Source organism: Drosophila nasuta, chromosome X (genome assembly GCF_023558535.2).
Source record: "Drosophila nasuta strain 15112-1781.00 chromosome X, ASM2355853v1, whole genome shotgun sequence".
Lineage (NCBI taxonomy): Eukaryota > Metazoa > Arthropoda > Insecta > Diptera > Drosophilidae > Drosophila > Drosophila nasuta.
The window spans coordinates 4729845-4748472 of NC_083459.1; the positions used below are offsets into that span (position 1 = coordinate 4729845).

An 18628-nucleotide genomic window follows, 5' to 3' on the forward strand; every position below is an offset into this window, starting at 1 on the left:
TAATCGTTTGTTCATTAATTTTTTTACATTTTTATTCGATTTACAAATATTCTGTAGATATATTATATGCGAAATAATAGATCGGAGCAGTTAAAGCCTTGAGAGATTGTAGCTTTAATTTGAAAAATCAATTTCAAATGTAAGGTCGTATATTATTTAGTATTTATTTGGCGGATCAGTTTAGGGAGATAATTTAGAAAAAAGACTAAAACAAAGAAAAAAAGGCAAATTAAAGTTAGAGAGTTGTATTTATATAAATTGAATTTTACAAAAATTTGGCATTTCAAAATATTATATTTGTTAATCAATAATACTTAACGCAAATTCCAATTAGCTTCACACTCCTTAACCCTTCGACCATCCCCATCAGCAGTTAGCGTTGCCGTCTCCGAAATAGAAATAAATAAAACTAACAACAAACAAGTAAGACTGTGGTCGACTGTGAGACACTCGCTGCTTTGTATGAATAAAAGCAAACAAAAGTTCGGTATTACTCCTAAAATGTATCAAACTAATATACCAAAAAATACTACAAGTTATCAAAAGGTTCATTTAGTATATCAATATACCACAGAGTACAAAATGTACCAGATTGTAAACTAAAGCAACTAAGACCCGACACAACTGGCAATGTAAAACCGTTTCTTGAATAAACTCAATAATGATAATATATACTGCAAATGTATATATCAAAAATCACTCATTAAACTGACTGTTTATATTAAATTCTTTTTAATTTGATAGGCCGGAAGTGGGCACAGCAAAAATCTACAGACAGCCGTGGCTATATCGTCTCTAAAAGTTATAATACCCTTTTACCCCATGGGTAGTGGGTATAAAAAAAAGAAGAAATTTTGTTACGAACAGCAGAAATTTGAATAGATTTGAGAATCGCTGTGATAAGACTCTCTAATTCACAATGCTCGCAGTGATAAGAAACGTGAGAGCGAGAGCGAGAGCGAGAGAGAGAGAGAGAGTGCGAGTGCGCGAGCGAGAGAGTATTGTGATAGCAAGAGAGAAAGAGAACGAACTGTTGATTTATGTGGCGTCGCGCCTCGATTTCGTTAGTCGGCGAAACAATTATTAAATGCTCGCTCACTCACAGCGGCAACGGCTGTGTTCACTCCACAAAACCGAACCGACGAATTCCTTCTCTCGTCGAAATTTAAAATACAATTTAATAATCCAGCTAGTCAAACAGTGTCTTCAATAACCGTTATAAGCTTCTGTCGCGCTAAATAAAATATTATATATAAATATATTTCGATATTTTCGTGTGACGTTTCTTATTATTTTTTTTTTCTGTTGTTCTGCATTATTTAAAAAGCGGTGCATCTGCAAAGCACATTGAGTGGCAAAAGTGAAGTGAAGCATCTATAAAAAGGACACAATACAATCAATGAATAAATAATACCAAAAGCAAAATCAATATTTAACTTCAATACAAAAAAAAGTGCAAGCACAAAACATAAATAATTGAAACAAACATAAGAACGTGTAAATAGAACTTTCAGCTTTAGAAAAAGACTGAAAAACAGGTAAGCAATGAAGCGAACTACACAAACTTGAAAAGTGCCAAACGATATTTATTTTTATTTTTGAAAATTCTGTCGGGTGTCCAAAAATAAGCGACACAAATAGAGCAATAAAGTGGGAAGAAGAAACTGACATGCGGAATTCACATTGACTGACATGTGGACTGCAAATGATTGCCGCTGGGTGTATTTTGTTATTTTATATAGTAAATGCAGTGCTTGATACGTTTTATCGATATTGCAAATAATGAAGAAGTGTGTGACAAAGCGAATTTCGTAAGCTCTTTCAAATGCTCATGCTGATGGCAATGAACTTGCTAGAACAAAGCAAACAAAATCCGTATTTTAAGAAAGATAGACTCTCTATATGTATGTGTATATAGCATGTTTTCCTATAGCTTATATAGATAAAAGTGATGTGAGAATAATCTAATTTGTCAATTAAAGCAACAAAAACAAAAACAAAAATACATGCTTTAAAAATAAGCTTGGGGAAATATTAATATCTGGCAATTCTTTAAACTTCTTTAAGAATAAAACAAATAAATTGGAATATCAGACAAAAATGTGCAAAAATAATTATCATATATTTGTAAATTTTCAAAATATATTTTGCACTTTTTAATGACAACACAACAAGTTGATTAATGCCAAAATAATTATACTTGTCAATTCTTAAAGCGTCATATACAAACTTAAATAAATAAATATAATATTCCAATAAAATTCGAGTTGTTTTAGTAAACATATATTATTAAAGAGTTGTTAAGTGAAAACTGTTGACTAAGTTGATTAACTGTTATTCATATTTGTTAGTTTCGTAGCGAACACAAAAAGTTATGCCCAGAAAACACACAGCCTTAATGTTAACCTGATTAATGCAGAACAATAACATTATTAATCCAATAAGTTGATGTTTTTCTTGACCTAAAGTGACCATAACCTCATTTCGGCGAACTTAACCTCACTTATAGAGACTAATTGCATTGATGGCAGTGGGTTAATAGGCTGGCCAAAAGGATGCCAAGAGCAACAGGTGAAATGAGGGCGAGAGTAAAGAAGTGAGAGAAAGAAAGAGAGAGTGACAGAGGGAGAGAGAGTGAGAGAGAGAGTGAAAGAAAGAAAGATGTCACATTGCGTTAAATCAAAAGCAAGGCCAAAGTAATTAAATTGTGTGACCGCAAATTTCGACTGCATTATTGAGACAGACATGTAAATTAATAAAATGCTAATTATTGCTATCTGTAGTAATGAACAAAGTGCAAATGCGACAACAACGGCGACAGAGATAGCGCGATGCGAGTGCAAGCGAGATAGCAGCGAAGACAAAGGCGATTGAAGCGCAATTAGTCGCCATGCTCTCTTTATTCTATTTCTTTATTCCGATCATAAAAATGTCATTCATTTGCAAGCATTTGCATATCCATGAGCACAATTTTCACCGTTTCCTGCATTTTTCAACGCATTCAACAAAATGCGTCGGGCAAGGTGAGAAAACTCTAGAGAAAGAAAATGTGAGAGCGAGAGCTAATTTTACTGCAATCTGAATGCACTTCTATCACACAAAGCTCTCTCTCTCTCTCTCTTTCTCTATCTCAGTCTAACTGTCTCTTGGTAAGACTCACGACATTGACATTTTGCTAATTTGTTTTTGCGAGTTCAATGACATTGTCAATAAAATTGAACAACGCAAAAGCTGCCAAAAGCTGCAGCAAACAAACTGCAACACTTCCCACCCCTCGCTGCCTTCACCCTAACCTCTCTCTATTTTCTCTCTTTCTTGCTTTCTTCCCTTCCTTTCGCCTACTTCATCGCTCACCTGTTGCTCTTGACTATTCGGCACTTAAGCTTTACTCGTTTGTTAGTTGTGTGTATGTTGCATTTGGGGTAGGTCAGTGTTGCACTCGGCATTAAACTTCAGCCTCTCCCTCTCTCGCCCTTCTCTTATTACCCTTTCCACGCCTTGTTGATAATAGTTAAAAACTGAGCGTTGCTAACTGCGAAGCTGTTATCGACGAACTCCAAGAAATAGCCAAAGAGCAAAGAGCAGAGACTGCTTTATTGTTAGACGGAGATAGCGACAAAGGCTGTCGTCCGGCTATCAGAATATATTATATTATATGTATTACTTACTACTTATAAAAGCAGTCTATTTACTTAGTCGCGCTCAGATAAACTGCATATCGATCTGAACTCCACTCGAGCATTTAGAAGATATAATTATGCATTTCATATTGTAACAATACCAAGACTTTAAAAGCTACTAAAAATAAACGTATTCATTTTAAATTAATCACTTTTCTGAAACAGTTTACTAAAGAAATCTTTACTTAATTATAAGGAAACAATTTAATTTTTATTGAATACTCTTCGATTGTTTAAATTCTTTAAATGCTCAGGTTTTACAATAAATTCAAAACGTTGCAAACGTTTGCAAATCCCATAAATTTCCTGATGATGAAATTAAATCTAATAATCTAATGAATCTGACGAGCCGCACTCAATTATGAGATGACGCTACACGCGATCTAAGAGCTGCTCTTTTTTTTTGTTTGTTTGCGGAACTTTTGATCATCATTTCGAGTGGGCGTTAAAAGTGCGCGATAAATGATATTACGAGCTTATATAGTTATAGTATACAACTATCATATGGTAGTTGTGAGAGGCAAGTAGACTTTTCAGATCTCAATAGCTTTCAATGAGTGGGCGATGAAACAGAGACAGCAACGCAGATGGAGACGAAGACTGAGCTCTCAATTAGTGCACGCTGCGTATGCGCAATGTTTTTGTTGCTTGCGTTGAGATTAGGAGCATCATAATCAAGTCTATCAACATAGAACCTACTTATACATAAGCATATATATTCATATACATATATACTGTATAGTATATTTGCAATGTCCGAGCGTCAAAGTCATGGTCAGAAATTTGCTCTGATTTCATTTTTGACACAGATCACAGAGCAAGTGACAAAGATGATTAAAATGCGAGGGAGGTGTGTTAAGGGAGAGGGAGAGAGGGAGAGTGAGAGAAAGAGAGTGTGAGGGGAGGGAATTTTAATAGTCGCTGATTATACAAAAGTTGCGCGCCGCCGCATGAAAAGTCACGTGACTCGAAAGTCCTCAATCTTAAGCCGTAAGGCATAAGACATGTGCCGTAAGGCGTAAGGCGTAAGTCCTCAGACGTGACTGTGATAGTTACACGTGAGTCACTTGTTGATTGCAAGCGTCATTTCCTGTTGTTGTTTGTTGTTGTTTTAGACACTTTGTTCTTGTTGTTGCTGTCGCCGACGCCCCTAAACTCATTCTCTAATCGCGTTGCCTTTGTTGCGCTACCGCTTAAAGTTTAACGTTGTTATTGTTGCAGCTTTTGTCCACGCCTGCGTGTGTGTGTGTGTGTGTGTGTGTGTGTCTCATGCGAACAGTTGCTGATAGCCTGAGAGGGGAGGACAGCACTTTTGTTCCCATTTCAATTTTCCATTTACATTGTGGTTCATCCGACTACGCTGCTGCTGCCCTCTCTCTCTCTCTCTCTCTCTCTCTCTATCTCACTTACTCCCTATCTGTCTTTCTCTATCTCTCTGAAACGCTCTGTCTCTCTCTTTCGTTGTCTACCCTTTGCAACTGCATCTTTTTTTTGTGTTTTATCGTGTCGTCATTATTATCATCGTTTTGCTTTGTTGCAACTTTTTGCGTATTGTTTTCACTTGACGGCAGCAACATACACACACACACACATACACACACACACCTATATGTAAGTAATGCAAGGTATGCTGAAGCATGCAAACTATGTCTGCATAACACTTTAAACTCGCTGACGACAACTAAATATTTGCAAACAACTGCGAGTCTAATCGACTTGCTGAGACCCATTAAGTATGTGCAATTGAAATTCTATTAAAAATCTTTCGAGTCTCCTATTACATAAATACCATACTATTTTTTTTTTATATATGGGCATTTCTCAAAGTCGCGAACGTACGTTCGTACGAGATAAATTAGAAAAATAAAATCGAAAACAAACGTTTCCTGAAACTTTTTTTTTACTCTTCGATAGCATTTGTTTAGCTCTTTGGTTAGTGTAAATTATGGGGCTTATCGATTTTTAATTTTCAAAATATTGTCAAAAAACATGCGGTCGCGAACGTACGCAAAATGGAAGTCGACTTTGGCTTAATACAGTAAAATGCAAAACTCTGCGAATTGAGGCGGAATATTTTAAAGAAATAACTTTACTTACAAAGTAGAATCATGTAGCTTTCTATTAAGTCTACTCCCAAGAAAATATCTCCATTTATTTATTTTTAATTTAATTAAGTTCCGGTCGCGAACGTACGGTCGCGAACGTACGATTTTTCCATGTTGTTTTATTAATAAAATTTTTATTTTACCACAACTTTTTTTATTAATAACTTCATATTTCATAAAAACAAAACAAACAAACAAAACAAACTCAATTTAATGTGTCTAATAACATTTAAAAGCAAAAAATAAATTTTTATTAAATATGAAATATGTACTGAAATTTATTAATAGCAAGAAAAATATGTAATAAATAATAAGTAATAACTAACAAGTAATAAGTAACTGCAAACGACATTGTTTTCAAAAACAAAAAAAAAAAAAAATTTTTTTTAAATCCATGCGACGCTAGTAAAATCGACATATGCTTATAGGTAAGGTCGCGAACGTACGCTACTTTGACAATCAATAAAAAAGATTGGTTTGAGTAACCCCAACGATTTTTATATTTTTAATATATATACCAAAATCACTTAACACGAGAAGTTTCATTCACCTGCTTGCACTTATTGCGGAGCAATTACAATGAAATGATGTTTTTGGTCGCGAACGTACGATTTGAAAATAGATAAGAAGCAAAATAAAAATAAACAGTTGATTGAACATATTTTCGCTCACTTTGCATTTTTTATCTTATTATTGGATTGCTATTAAGAGATTTGGTAGAAAAAGAGCAAACATATCATATGTTTTCTTTGTGAAATAATAAAACATAAAAATGCATACAAAAGGAGCTAAAAGAGAAAAAATTACATTTTTTCAGTTTGCAGGCAAATTTTTTTATAAAAACAACCGAGATATGCTACGGATCCATTGTATTATAAAAATTTGGATATTTCTTTATGACATTATACAAAAAAATACGATGAATGTGAAGATTTTTTTTTTCGGTCGTGGTTTACCTTTCTTTGAGAATTGCCCATATGTATGTGAACTCTACTTGATCTTTGAAATAATTTGTCTTTATTTGTTTGGTTTAAGGTTTGAAATTACTCTGTAGAAGGTGCAATAATCGCTTAGTTCAAAAATATTCCACGGCCTTGTGATTCAAATATTCTGTTGCACTTTGCTAAGCAAGTTGGCAGCAAAGTTTAAACCAATTGTTAAGTTCAGCTCAGCTAAGCGTACAAATAAAGAATAGGACGCAAATGCAGTTAAGACGACAGTTAGACATTTAGTTGACAAGTCAGCTAAGTTGTCACTACAACTAAAGTAACAAAGCAAATAATAGTTGAAGATATTCTCAGCAAGTTGACAGTCTTATCTCAGCAAGTTGGCAGCTCTCTAGACATTAAGTTGACAAGTCAGCTAAGTTGACACTAGAACTAAAGTAACAAAGCAGTTAATAGTTGAAGATATTCTTAGCAAGTTGGCAGCCTTAGCTCAGCAAGTTGGCAGCTCTTTAGACATTAAGTTGGCAAGTCAGCTAAGTTGACACTACAACTAAAGAAACAAAGCAGTTAATAGCTTAAGATATTCTCAGCAAGTTGGCAGCTCTTTAGACATTAGGTTAACAAGTCAGCTAAGTTGTACCTACAACTAAAGTAACCAAGCAATTAACAGTTTATTCTTAGCAAGTTGGTAGCTCTTTAAACATTAAGTTGACAAGTCAGCCAAGTTGACACTAGAACTAAAGTAACGAAGCAGTTAATAGTTGAAGATATTCTTAGCAAGTTGGCAGCCTTAGCTCAGCAAGTTGGCAGCTCTTTGTGCTTGGTGAATATCACGAGATCTGTGTACGCATAAACATGGCTTGACTTTGGCTCCGTTTACGATTGTTTTTCAACAATTCCCAATGCCTATAATAATATTATTATTGTACTCATATACATATATACATATGCATGTATATATATATACGTGTTTGTGAAGATGTTTATATATATGCTTTTTATTGCCTGAATACGAGGGGGGTCCATATATTCACATACTCGTCGTTATTGTCGTCTCGGATTGTCGGCTGATAATCCAAATGAGTTTCATTAAATATAATGAAACTGTTTTCACTTTGCACATTTCGCTGATCGCTGCGGAAAGTCGGGGAGGGGAGGAGGAGCATGGAGGATTGTGTCACGCCCTCCTCGGATTCTTCAATCTCCATTCCCCATTCTCCCCCCACCCGCTCGGATTGTCTGCGCCCGCGCAGTTCAAAAAGTCGCTGATAAGAAGTGAGGAAAACAACAAACTACTCGTATTCATGTTATTCATATTCATATTTATATTCATTCCATCCATCAGTCTCCTTCTTCTTCCACTTCCACTTCTCCTCGTAACGCAGATTGACAGCGTTACGTCTGTTCTCCCCCTCATCCCCTGCACCGACCTGCTGCTGTTGTCGTCTGATTGACAGGACGGTTCAAAAGGTGGCGCCGCAACTTGATAACCGCTTCGATTCGGTTCTCGTTTCCCATCAGCACGAATCAAATAATTGCAATCCACGTCCAAGTCCAAGTGCAAGTCCACATCAACATCCACATCAACTGAAATTGCCATTCACAATGCACTTATCACTTTTACCTCGCACTCGCTTTGCAAAGCGGGTATATTGATTACCAACAAAGTGCTGCAACACTTTCCTTGTACAATATATATTCTTTTCTACTTCAATTTCTTTAAAAATAATAATTCCTTTTAAATTTTTTATAATTTTTTTTTAATTTTTATTATTATTATGTTTCTCAGAATATACATATGTTATATAAATGCGAGTTCTTAGAATATACTTTATTTGATTTCACCTTTTTACCTTTACAAGATTTTTTTCTCTTTATTCTGAATTCAGTATCGTCTTTCACCATATGAATTTACATAATTCAAATCAATTTTTGTATTCTCATCCAAAAAAAAATATTGTATTCTTTTTCGCAATTCGAAAAATGCAATATTAGAATTACGTCTTGATTTACTTGATCAACTTTCAGTTTTGTTTTGATTACGAATACTGTTGAGAACATAGTTCATGAACCTTTTATAATGCCAACGTTCGGGAGAATCACATAACGCACTTATACTTTACATAATCTACAAGGATTTGTCAATCCTAATTAATGACAAGAAGCAATAGATATTTAGCATTATGAACAATTTAGAAGCCAAGTGCTTTCGTAATTGAATTAAGAACTGACAGTGGCAGCTGCTTTATTGATGTTTCACTGTAGCCATGTTGTGCTAATTGCTTGTCTCAATTGTAATCCCATTTCAGCTGTTGCCGTCCTCCCACGCTCGAAGTTCTACGTGCAACATGTTGCAGCACTCCAAGCCGTCGCGCAGCTAAAACAATCTTCACACCGCAAGCACGAAAAAAACAGAAGAAGGAGTGAGAGAGAGAGAAAGAGATTGACAAGTGATGTAAGAGAGAGAGACAGAGAAAGAGAGTGAGAGACAGAAAAACCGCACAGCACATTCCACAAGAGCAACAAAATGGTGCACGGTCCACCGGCGAGAAGAAAATCCCAGCAGGCGGAAAATGGAAATGCAAACTGTGAAATGGAAATGGACGCAATGCCAACGCCTCCCGATGGCGGATGGGGCTGGGTTGTCGTCTTTGGCTCCTTCATGATCCACATTGTCAGTAAGTGTTCTGTGCATTCCCGCAATCAATCAATTAACCAGACATTACCACTTGACCTGGACACACGCGCACCGTGGTGCAAACACCATTTGTCATGGCAATAAACACGAGTGACAACGATAAGCCAGAAATCCTTGAGATATCTAATCTAAGCTATATGGTTCTATATATATATAGAAAGACCTCAAGCAGATAATGCTGTGCTAGATTCCATATCGATTGAGGAACACAATAAAACTGTGCCCATAAATAAGTGAATACGTTTCGCTGTATACTGTTGTCGAGTTAATAATATAGCACTTCGGAATGTTAGGAATTTCATTTTACTCTTCCTATATACATATATTTTCCAAATGTATTATTAACATTTTATACCTAATTTACATTAGTAACACCCTACATTTAAAATTGTTAACAAATACTTCTTATTAAAAAGAATAAAAATCTTGAACAGATTTTGAAATTCCCCCAATTGCTGCAAGGAAAATACACCTTGAACATGCTCTAAAAAAAACACTTGCAATGCTTGCTTTCAATGTTGGCGATGACGCATATCTATCAAATCGGTAAACAAGTATAATCTAATATACTAATGGAACTCTATCAAAGACTAAACTGATCTGATTAGAGCGCTAAAGACTCTCTTGATATAGTATATATTATATGTTAAGTGAATGAGATAAAGTGTTTGTGTGTGTTCAAAGAGCGATTATTTGTGTACGATAAACATCGAGAGTCGAGAGAATTTGATGGCGTTATCATCAACTGGCAACCACTGTGCACACAACTCTGCTGGATTTTGATTTGATTTGAAGTAGCGCCTGTTGCTGTCTTTTGTGAGCGTCTTTGCCGCCGCCTGGCAACCGAAGTCGACTACTGCTGTAGCTCTAGCTGCATTCATAAATTAATAAAAAAAAAAACAAAACCAACACCTTGGCCGGCTTATGGCATATGGACATGTACTTAGCACTCCCCATTCTCCCTTCCTTCTCGCGTGGTCATAAAAGAGCGTGCGAATCAAATCATTGTTTTCTGCGCCAGCCATAAGTCATAAATTCGTTGCCCAACTACTAAATTTACGACTACTAGACGGCAAAAAAACCATGAAAAACGAGATGAAGAGCGACGAGGAGAAAGAGGTGCCCACTAAAATGTAATGGGTTAATACATAATAATTAATTGGCTAATTGGCCAAGTGGTCGACTTGCCTAATCTTATCAAATAGCGCCTAATTGCCCCCGGGTCCCCGTAAGAAGCTCCCGAGTGGCGGGGCCTATAACTGGGTTAGTTTTTTTTTGAGCCATATAAATGCCAGGCCAACCACAGAGTAGGTAGCTGATAAGCAACACAACAACGTTTTTCAATACTCTTATTAATTGCCAACTAAACTGATTTATGACATTAGATTTCGTTTCGATTCGATTTGTAATGCATACTTTCGAGCGCAGCGGAAATAATGAAGTTTGGCAACGTTGCCTACATAAGATGGCTGAAAATGTGCTTGAAATTGATCTTAGCATGCATGAAAAGTTGTTCAGCAACAAGTTAATAAAGTAAAAGATAATGAAGTTGTTATTAATGAAATTATTGATTGTGAAACGAGCTTACCCCATTTGTTATCACCTCTTTGATCCACAGCCGATGGCATGACATATTCTTTTGGCATCTTCTACAACGAGTTTCTCACGTACTTCAATGAGGGCAAGGGCTACACGGCCTGGATAGCCTCCATTATGGTGGGCGTGACCTTCTCCTCGGGTAAGTGAACTTCAACCCTTGCCTCTCCACACATACTTATTTATTTTAATGCATTTTGTAGGACCCATCAGCTCTTCGTTTGTAAATCGATACGGTTGTCGCACGGTGACAATTGCGGGCGCTCTTCTTGCGGCTGGTTGCATCATTGCCAGCGTGTTTGCTCAAAATGTAGCCACATTGATCATCACAATTGGCGTAGGCACTGGCCTGGGATTCGGTCTCATCTATTTGCCGGCCATTGTGAGTGTGACGCAATACTTTGAATCGAAGCGTTCCCTGGCCACGGGCATTGCGGTCTGTGGCTCGGGCTTTGGCACGTTTGTGTTTGCCCCGCTGACGGAAACGCTGATTGCTAGCTATGGGTGGCGTGGTGCCATGCTCATCATTGGCGGCTTGATGCTCAACTGCATCATCTTTGGTGCAATGTTTAGACCATTGGAGGCGCCACAGCCCAAGGCCGCCAAGTTGGGCAACAAATCGAGCATCAAGGATCAGAATGTAACGCCCGCTGAGCTGGAACCGCTCAAGGCGAAACCCGTCACAGATCAGTATCTGCAGCTGCCGCAACGTAACGATACACCAACAATTGGCGGAGGCGGTGGCAACGGACTCTGTCGTTCCAATAGCGTAGGACACAACCTCAAGCCGGGACTGGTAAGTTGAGCAACAGGTGTCCACTTACAAAAGAGATTTAATCCGATATTTGCACAGAACAACAACTCGAATGGATTGCTCAATGGACAGGCGGTGAACAATAGCACAACGGTGGTGAAGAGCAACAGCAACGATGACATCACCAGGACCTTTGCCAGCCAGCCGCAGTTGATGCCGCTGCGTGATTCGCATCGTGAGCACAGCGCCAGCGGCACAATGTATCGACCCGATGCCCTCTATCAGGTATGTGAGTCTTGTGAATCCCCGCCAACCTCACTCTGTATGATTTCCAATGATTTCAGGGCTCGCTGCACAATATTCCCGAGTACACCAGTTCACGCAATGATCTATCCCGTTCGCGTTCCGGTTCCGGGGTCATCAAGCGCTACGGATCCCTGCGTCAGAGTCATCCATTGGGTCAGAGTCAGGTCAGTTTTTGATACATTTAATTTTATTTGCATACAAAATATTGTTTGGCAGCTTAGGGACTAGGAACAAAAAAAAAACCAAAAAATTTGCGCAATTCCTTCGATAAACCGAAGCCGATATCTCCCATATAAAGTACTATATCAGATAAAGCCTCAGATAGATCTAAGAATATCTATCCCAGCGATTTGGGTAGCATAAATAACCCTGTAGTCGACCGAGCAGCTAAACGAGGTAGGAATACCAGAGCCAGCAACAGAGCTTATAGAGCAGATAGAGGCGCACGGCAATATTGATGTGTTCCTTGCTGATAGAAAAGAATTACAGAGGGAAAGAATATCATAATAAGGGAATATAATTAAGCAATAGATGCTACATAAAGTCAAAGTGTTGAAAAGAAAAGACTAAAGTAGAGGAACTGTAGCGAATTAATTGAATTCTGAGAACAAAAAGAAACCTATCCTCTAGTTAAGGAAGCAGTAGAAAGAAAACCTCAGGAACAAGGGGAGAGCTACTTACATGCGCAAAATGATCTGAGCCCGTGGCAGTGTCTGTGGACTCTCGCCAAGTAAATCGTGTCGAATGCTGAGTATCATGTTCTTGCAAGCGGTGATTAGACGTTCCTCCGAATGCGCATAACGATATTCATCGTACAGACAAAATTCCGTGCTGCAAACGAAAAAGAATTAAGAGAACCCATCAAATGCATCTTCACTGCAGTTAGCTTACTTTCGATTTATGTCTAGAACGGTGTCGATATCAGTGCAACCGGGACTGTCGTAGTTGTTGAACATGAAGGGTTTCATCACCTCCAGCGTTTGATAGGACTTGCGCGCGATAGGCATGAGCGCTGGCGGACGTCCGAAGAGCCTCAGAAGCATGTCCACAAGCAAAGCTGGTATAATTTGTTTGGTGAACACTAGGAATTTATAGACTAAGCGATTGTCCGTGTAATGACAGCCGGGAGCCAACAGGTTCATCAAGAAGGCGCCCTTGTGCCACAGATCGATGACGTCCATGTTCTCAGCCATGTGGAGAAAAGTATGCGGAATATGTGTGCGGGAGGAGCTCTGATAGACGATCAAATCCTTCGGAGCGCTTGAGGAAAATCAAAACACAGAATTAAGCTTGGCACAGAACTCAGCTAGCATTTACAATATTACCCATTGCGATAGGCCTCGCAGCCAGCATAGGCGTAGTAGCACAAAGCCTTGATTCCCATGTCCTGAGGCGTAATGTCCAAATGCACATCTTTGCGTATGTAGACGGTCTTCAGCACTCCGGCGCCCACCAGCGAGAAAAGACCCATGGCGCCCATCAATGAGGGTGCATATCCCGGCAACGGATCACGCACAGCAAACAACACTAACCGAAGGGGAAACATGTTTTGTTAGTCAATAGGGAAGAGAAGGGAAATCAGAAACTCACATATTGAGGGACGATAGACAATCACGGGCAGTCGAGTGTGGTAGTCATTGATTAGGGACTCGGCGAGGTTCTTGGTAAACGTGTATGTGTTGGGGAAACCCACGGTCAGTCTGCAAAGAGAGTCAGAGAGGGAGAGGGAGTCGTTAGTTTAGCTTGAGGATGACGTAGAGAAAGTGGAAACTGCACTTACTTGGAGGTGAGAGCATCTAGCACGTCGTCATCCTTGATCTCGTCCAACAGACGCAAACACAGACGCCAGTCCATGGGCGAAGAATAGTACTGTGTGAAGAAGAGATTAAGGATTAGATAGAGAACATTCATCTCGCTACCCGATTCCCTGACTGACTTAACTGACTGATTACCGGACAGACTGACTTACCCTGGGCTCCACACGCTCCAGGTACGGATTGCTGAAGAACGTTGAGACGTGCACGAAAATGCGCAGCTGCTGCAGTTGCTCGGCAAACTTAAGGGCCTCCAAGGTGCCGCCCACGTTGAGTCGCAATGCGATGCGCAGCGGCTCATCGAAGCGCACTGTGGCCGCACAGTGGAACACAATCGAGACATTCGAGAGCAGCTGGCGATGCTCGGAGGAAATGCCCAACTGGGGCAGCGAGACATCACCTGGTATGGCAACAAGTTTGTCCACCTCTTGAGGCTTTTGAAGGCGCAGCACCTGAAAGATGTTGGCCTGTCGCAGCTTGTCCAAACGCTGCTCGGCACTCAGCTGCTTCTTGGTGCGGAGCAGCACATAGATGCGCTTCACATTGCAGGAGCGTAGCAGCTTCTCGATCAGCGCCTTGCCCACCACACCTGAGCCGCCGGTAACAAAGATTTCGCAGCCCTCGTAGAATCCATCCACAACGCCCATGGTAGTCGTAGTCGGGTAGTCGATAGCAGTCGCAGTTCCACGCAATTCCACGTCCAACTGAAGACTAAGCTTCTAAGCAAACGTGCAGCGGACCCTAAGCCATTTGCCACTTGAAGTGACCTCTCCCCAAAAAGAAATTATGCATTATTCACAATCCGCTAGACGCAAAAGCGGACGCAGACGCGTACGCAATCAGAATTGTATTCACTAGTTCAGTGGTCAACAAAACTAGAATGCGACTTGTTTGTAACTAACAAACAAGTTCACCTGTTCACATGCAAATCGCGCGAACACTTTCGATTACACAATACTCTGCGCATAAATGACGCTTTCTTACAATGACAGCAACATTATAGTTTAGCATAAAAAGCGACCGTTCACCCTTGATAGGAATCGGGGAAAATAAAACGTTCTACTTTGTCGTAAATTAGTTCAAGCTGGAAGAACAAGTGGAGAACAACAAGTGAAGTAAAACAAGTCCAGAAGAAAAAATAAAGAGTAAAAAGTGAAGAAGATCAAGTGAAGAAGCATAAGTGGAGTAGATCAGGTGGAAAAGATCGAGGAGTAAAGATCAAGTGGAGATGATCGAGTCGTCAAGGTCAAATGGAAAAGAACAACTGAAAACTAAAGCAGAAAATCTGAAAAGCATCATAGCAACTTAATAACTTTTACTTATTAACTAGTTAGTGCTGCATTTAATGTTATGTAAATTCGAAAAACTGTGTTCAGGTTCAGTTTCAGAACCAACAATGTTGCCTTTGCTCACCTGGAAGCGCTGAACTTTATATCTTAAATACCCCGCCCTAAATATTGACCTAGTTCTTTTTGATATCCACAGGAGTTGACAAAATGCTGCGGCTGCATCACATGCTCCAAGGAGACGCGCGACACCTTCGCGGAAATGATGAACTTCTCGCTGCTGAAGGACGCCGTCTTCGTCATTTTCTCCATCTCGAACTTTTGCACCAGTATCGGCTTCAACGTGCCCTATCTTTATGTCGCTGCCCACTGCGAAACCTTGGGCATCAACAAACAGCAGGCAAGCTTCCTCATCGCCACCATCGGCGTGGCGAATACCGTGGGTCGAATCATCCTCGGCTACATTGCGGACAAGCCGTGGGTTAATCGCCTGCTCGTCTACAACGTCTGCCTTACGGCCTGTGGCATAGGTAAGTTAAGCTTCGTCCCTGCTAGATGGCGCCAGCCTCGAAGAGTTTCGATCACGTAATTCAATTCCTGTGCTTAGACAAAGTGAGATAAAGTCACTTATGACAGGGACTCACGTAAAACCAGTGCTTTGTTCGCTCGCATATTTATTATGAATTTTATAGTTTTGGCAATGATCTTGTTGTTTTCATAACTTCTAAGAGCTTTACAGTCAAGCATTCACCGTTAGATGGCGCTAATAAATCACTTGATTATTAAGCATGAACATACTTTGTTAACTGTTTAAAATGTGTTTATACCCGCTACCCATAGGTTAGAAGTGTATTATATCTTTATGCCGGCAGGAAATGTATAGTATGTAACAGGTAGAAGGAGGCATCTCCGACCGTATAAAATATATATATTCTTGATCAGCATAAACAGCCGAGACGATGTAGCCATGTCCGTCTGTCCGTCTGTCTGTCTGTCTGTCCGTCTGCCCGTATAAAACACTGGATCTCAGAGACTATAAGAGATAGAGCTATATTTTTTTTCGACAGCATTTGTTATGTTTGCACGCAGATCAAGTTTGTTTCAAATGTTTGCCACGCCCACTTCCGCCCCCGTAAATCAATAAAATCGAAAAAGAAGCAATTTTATACAATAATACCAACAGTAATTATGATTCCTGAAAATTTGATTGCGATCAGATATACCAAATATATAATTTGGTATAATTTTAGTATTTTGTAGTATTTTCGGTATATTTTGAAAATAATACCTCAATATTTTGCTCTTATTCAAAATGGGTAGCGGGTATGTCGACTTACTTGTTTTAATGACATTTTTTATGTTTTGATTATTTCTGAATAATGAGAATGAAATTTCGTATTGCAGCTACCGCGATGGTGCCACTGTGCACGGACTACAACTCGCTGTTGGTCTACTGTTCGGTGTTCGGTTTCACGATCGGTGCCTACGTGGGTCTCACATCGGTGATCCTCGTCGATCTGCTCGGCCTGGAGAAACTGACCAATGCCTTTGGTCTGCTGCTGCTGTTCCAGGGCATCGCCAGCTTCATTGGTCCCCCGATTGGCGGTAAGTGAACAACCCCCATCGAAACACAATGATAGCACATTAATCTTTCTCTCTCTCTCTCTTTCCCTCTGCTCATTCGGCAGGCTGGATGTACGATATCACGAACACGTATTCACCGGCTTTCCTCATGGCCGGCATAATGATTGCGATCAGTGGCCTGGTCATGTTTGGCATTCCGCCACTGCAACGCTGTCAGTCGCGCCAGCTTGAACGCAAGCTGAACTCGGAGCAGCTGGCGCTCAGTTAGTTGCGCTACTCGCCGGCAGGGGGCGCATGTAGACTCTAGCGGGTTACAGGATGTGGGGAGCGCACAAAACCATGACGCTCAACTCCAACTATAATGACTTTTCTTACCGATTATTACTAATTGTTAACTATGCTAGTTATTTACGTCATATTTTTTTCATTTTTTGTTTTAAGGGAAATATTGTACTTTTTTTTTAATAATTGCGAAAAAAAGCTGCAATGCATAACAAAAAAATATATATACATTGAAATAGTGATAAATGTACTCGTATGTAAGTAGGCAGAAAGACATATATGTATTCTATATAGCTGTAGCCATAATTTATTTATAAACAACAAGAAAAACAAGGAGTGCAAGAAAAGACGAAACAGGAACAAAATCAAAGCACGCACAAATTGTGCTCTTCTTTCGTTAGCTGTGTTGTGAACACACACATATTTACAACTAGCTCTGACATTATTATGCTTATGGCCTTATATACCGATCTGACGCGGATCTAGTGCAGATATACACGCATACATACATATATACAAACCATATATATACGGATATATATATATTCATTCCATATAAGGTCCGTGTGTTGATTTTTTTATTTGTTTTAGCTCTAAGCATATTGACTTTTATTTGTACTCTTATTATATTTGTTATGACATTAAAGATGAGAACCCAAGAAGAACACCAACAACGAAATTTTATACTTTTACCACAAAACATTTATGTACTTTCAATTGTTGTCTCCACTTATAACATCGACTTTGCATTTTGGGAGAGTGGAATTCTAGCATACTTTTTAGTTGAGCTTTAGCTCTTGGCAGCGCGTTAAGATTGCCTTAAAACTTTCAGCTTTGGCTTAATGGTTTCCAAAACTTGTCAAATATAAAACAAACTTGATTTTATGTACTTTAAATTTTAGATGTTTTGCCTTCTTCTTATTAATTTATATTTCGTTAACTTACTTTATTCCAGCTCTAGGTGGATATCCATCAGACATCGTCAACTCACACCCATAATTATACCCGCTTCCCATAGGGTAGAATGGTATTATAACTTTGTGCCGGCAGGAAATGTATGTAACAGGTAGAAGGAGGCATCTCCGACCCTATAAAGTATATATATTCTTGATCAGCGTCAACAGCCGAGACGATATAGCCATGTCCGTCTGTCCGTCTGTGTGTCTGTCCGTCTGTCCGTATGAAACGCTGGATCTCAGAGATAGAGCTCTATTTTTTTTTTTTCGACACCATTTGTTATGTTTGCACGCAGATCAAGTTTATTTCACATTTTTGCCACGCCCACTTCCACCCCCGCAAATCAAAAAAATCGAATAACAAGCGTAAATTTTAAAGCTAGAATTTTGGTATATACAATAATTACTATAGTAGTTATGATTCCTGAAAATTTGGTTGCGATCAGATAAAAATTGTGGAAGTTATTAAAGAAATACTTTTGTATGGGCAAAAACGTCTACTTACTAGGGGTCTTAGTTGCTTTGGCCGACAATCTGGTATATTGTGCCATCTATGGTATATTTTGAATGCGGTACTATATCGATATACCAAACATACCGTTTGGTATATTTTTTAGTAC

General features: G+C 39.1%; 2 protein-coding genes across 2 annotated transcripts; one reads left to right on the plus strand and one right to left on the minus strand.

The window, feature by feature from the left end:
- Window positions 1-1109: 1109 nt before the first annotated feature.
- On the plus strand, window positions 1110-17739 carry LOC132795486 (monocarboxylate transporter 12). Its single transcript, XM_060806225.1, has 9 exons — window positions 1110-1538; window positions 9042-9410; window positions 11049-11168; window positions 11230-11822; window positions 11880-12065; window positions 12125-12250; window positions 15386-15716; window positions 16591-16791; window positions 16875-17739. Exons 2-9 carry the CDS (start codon window positions 9260-9262, stop codon window positions 17036-17038), a joined length of 1872 nt encoding a protein of 623 aa, XP_060662208.1. The 5' UTR covers window positions 1110-1538; window positions 9042-9259; the 3' UTR covers window positions 17039-17739.
- On the minus strand, window positions 11501-14605 carry LOC132795487 (fatty acyl-CoA reductase 1). Its single transcript, XM_060806226.1, has 7 exons — window positions 14056-14605; window positions 13867-13955; window positions 13677-13786; window positions 13412-13613; window positions 12978-13346; window positions 12768-12917; window positions 11501-12555 (listed from the first exon to the last, which is right to left on the minus strand). Exons 1-7 carry the CDS (start codon window positions 14545-14547, stop codon window positions 12474-12476), a joined length of 1494 nt encoding a protein of 497 aa, XP_060662209.1. The 5' UTR covers window positions 14548-14605; the 3' UTR covers window positions 11501-12473.
- Window positions 17740-18628: the final 889 nt, after the last annotated feature.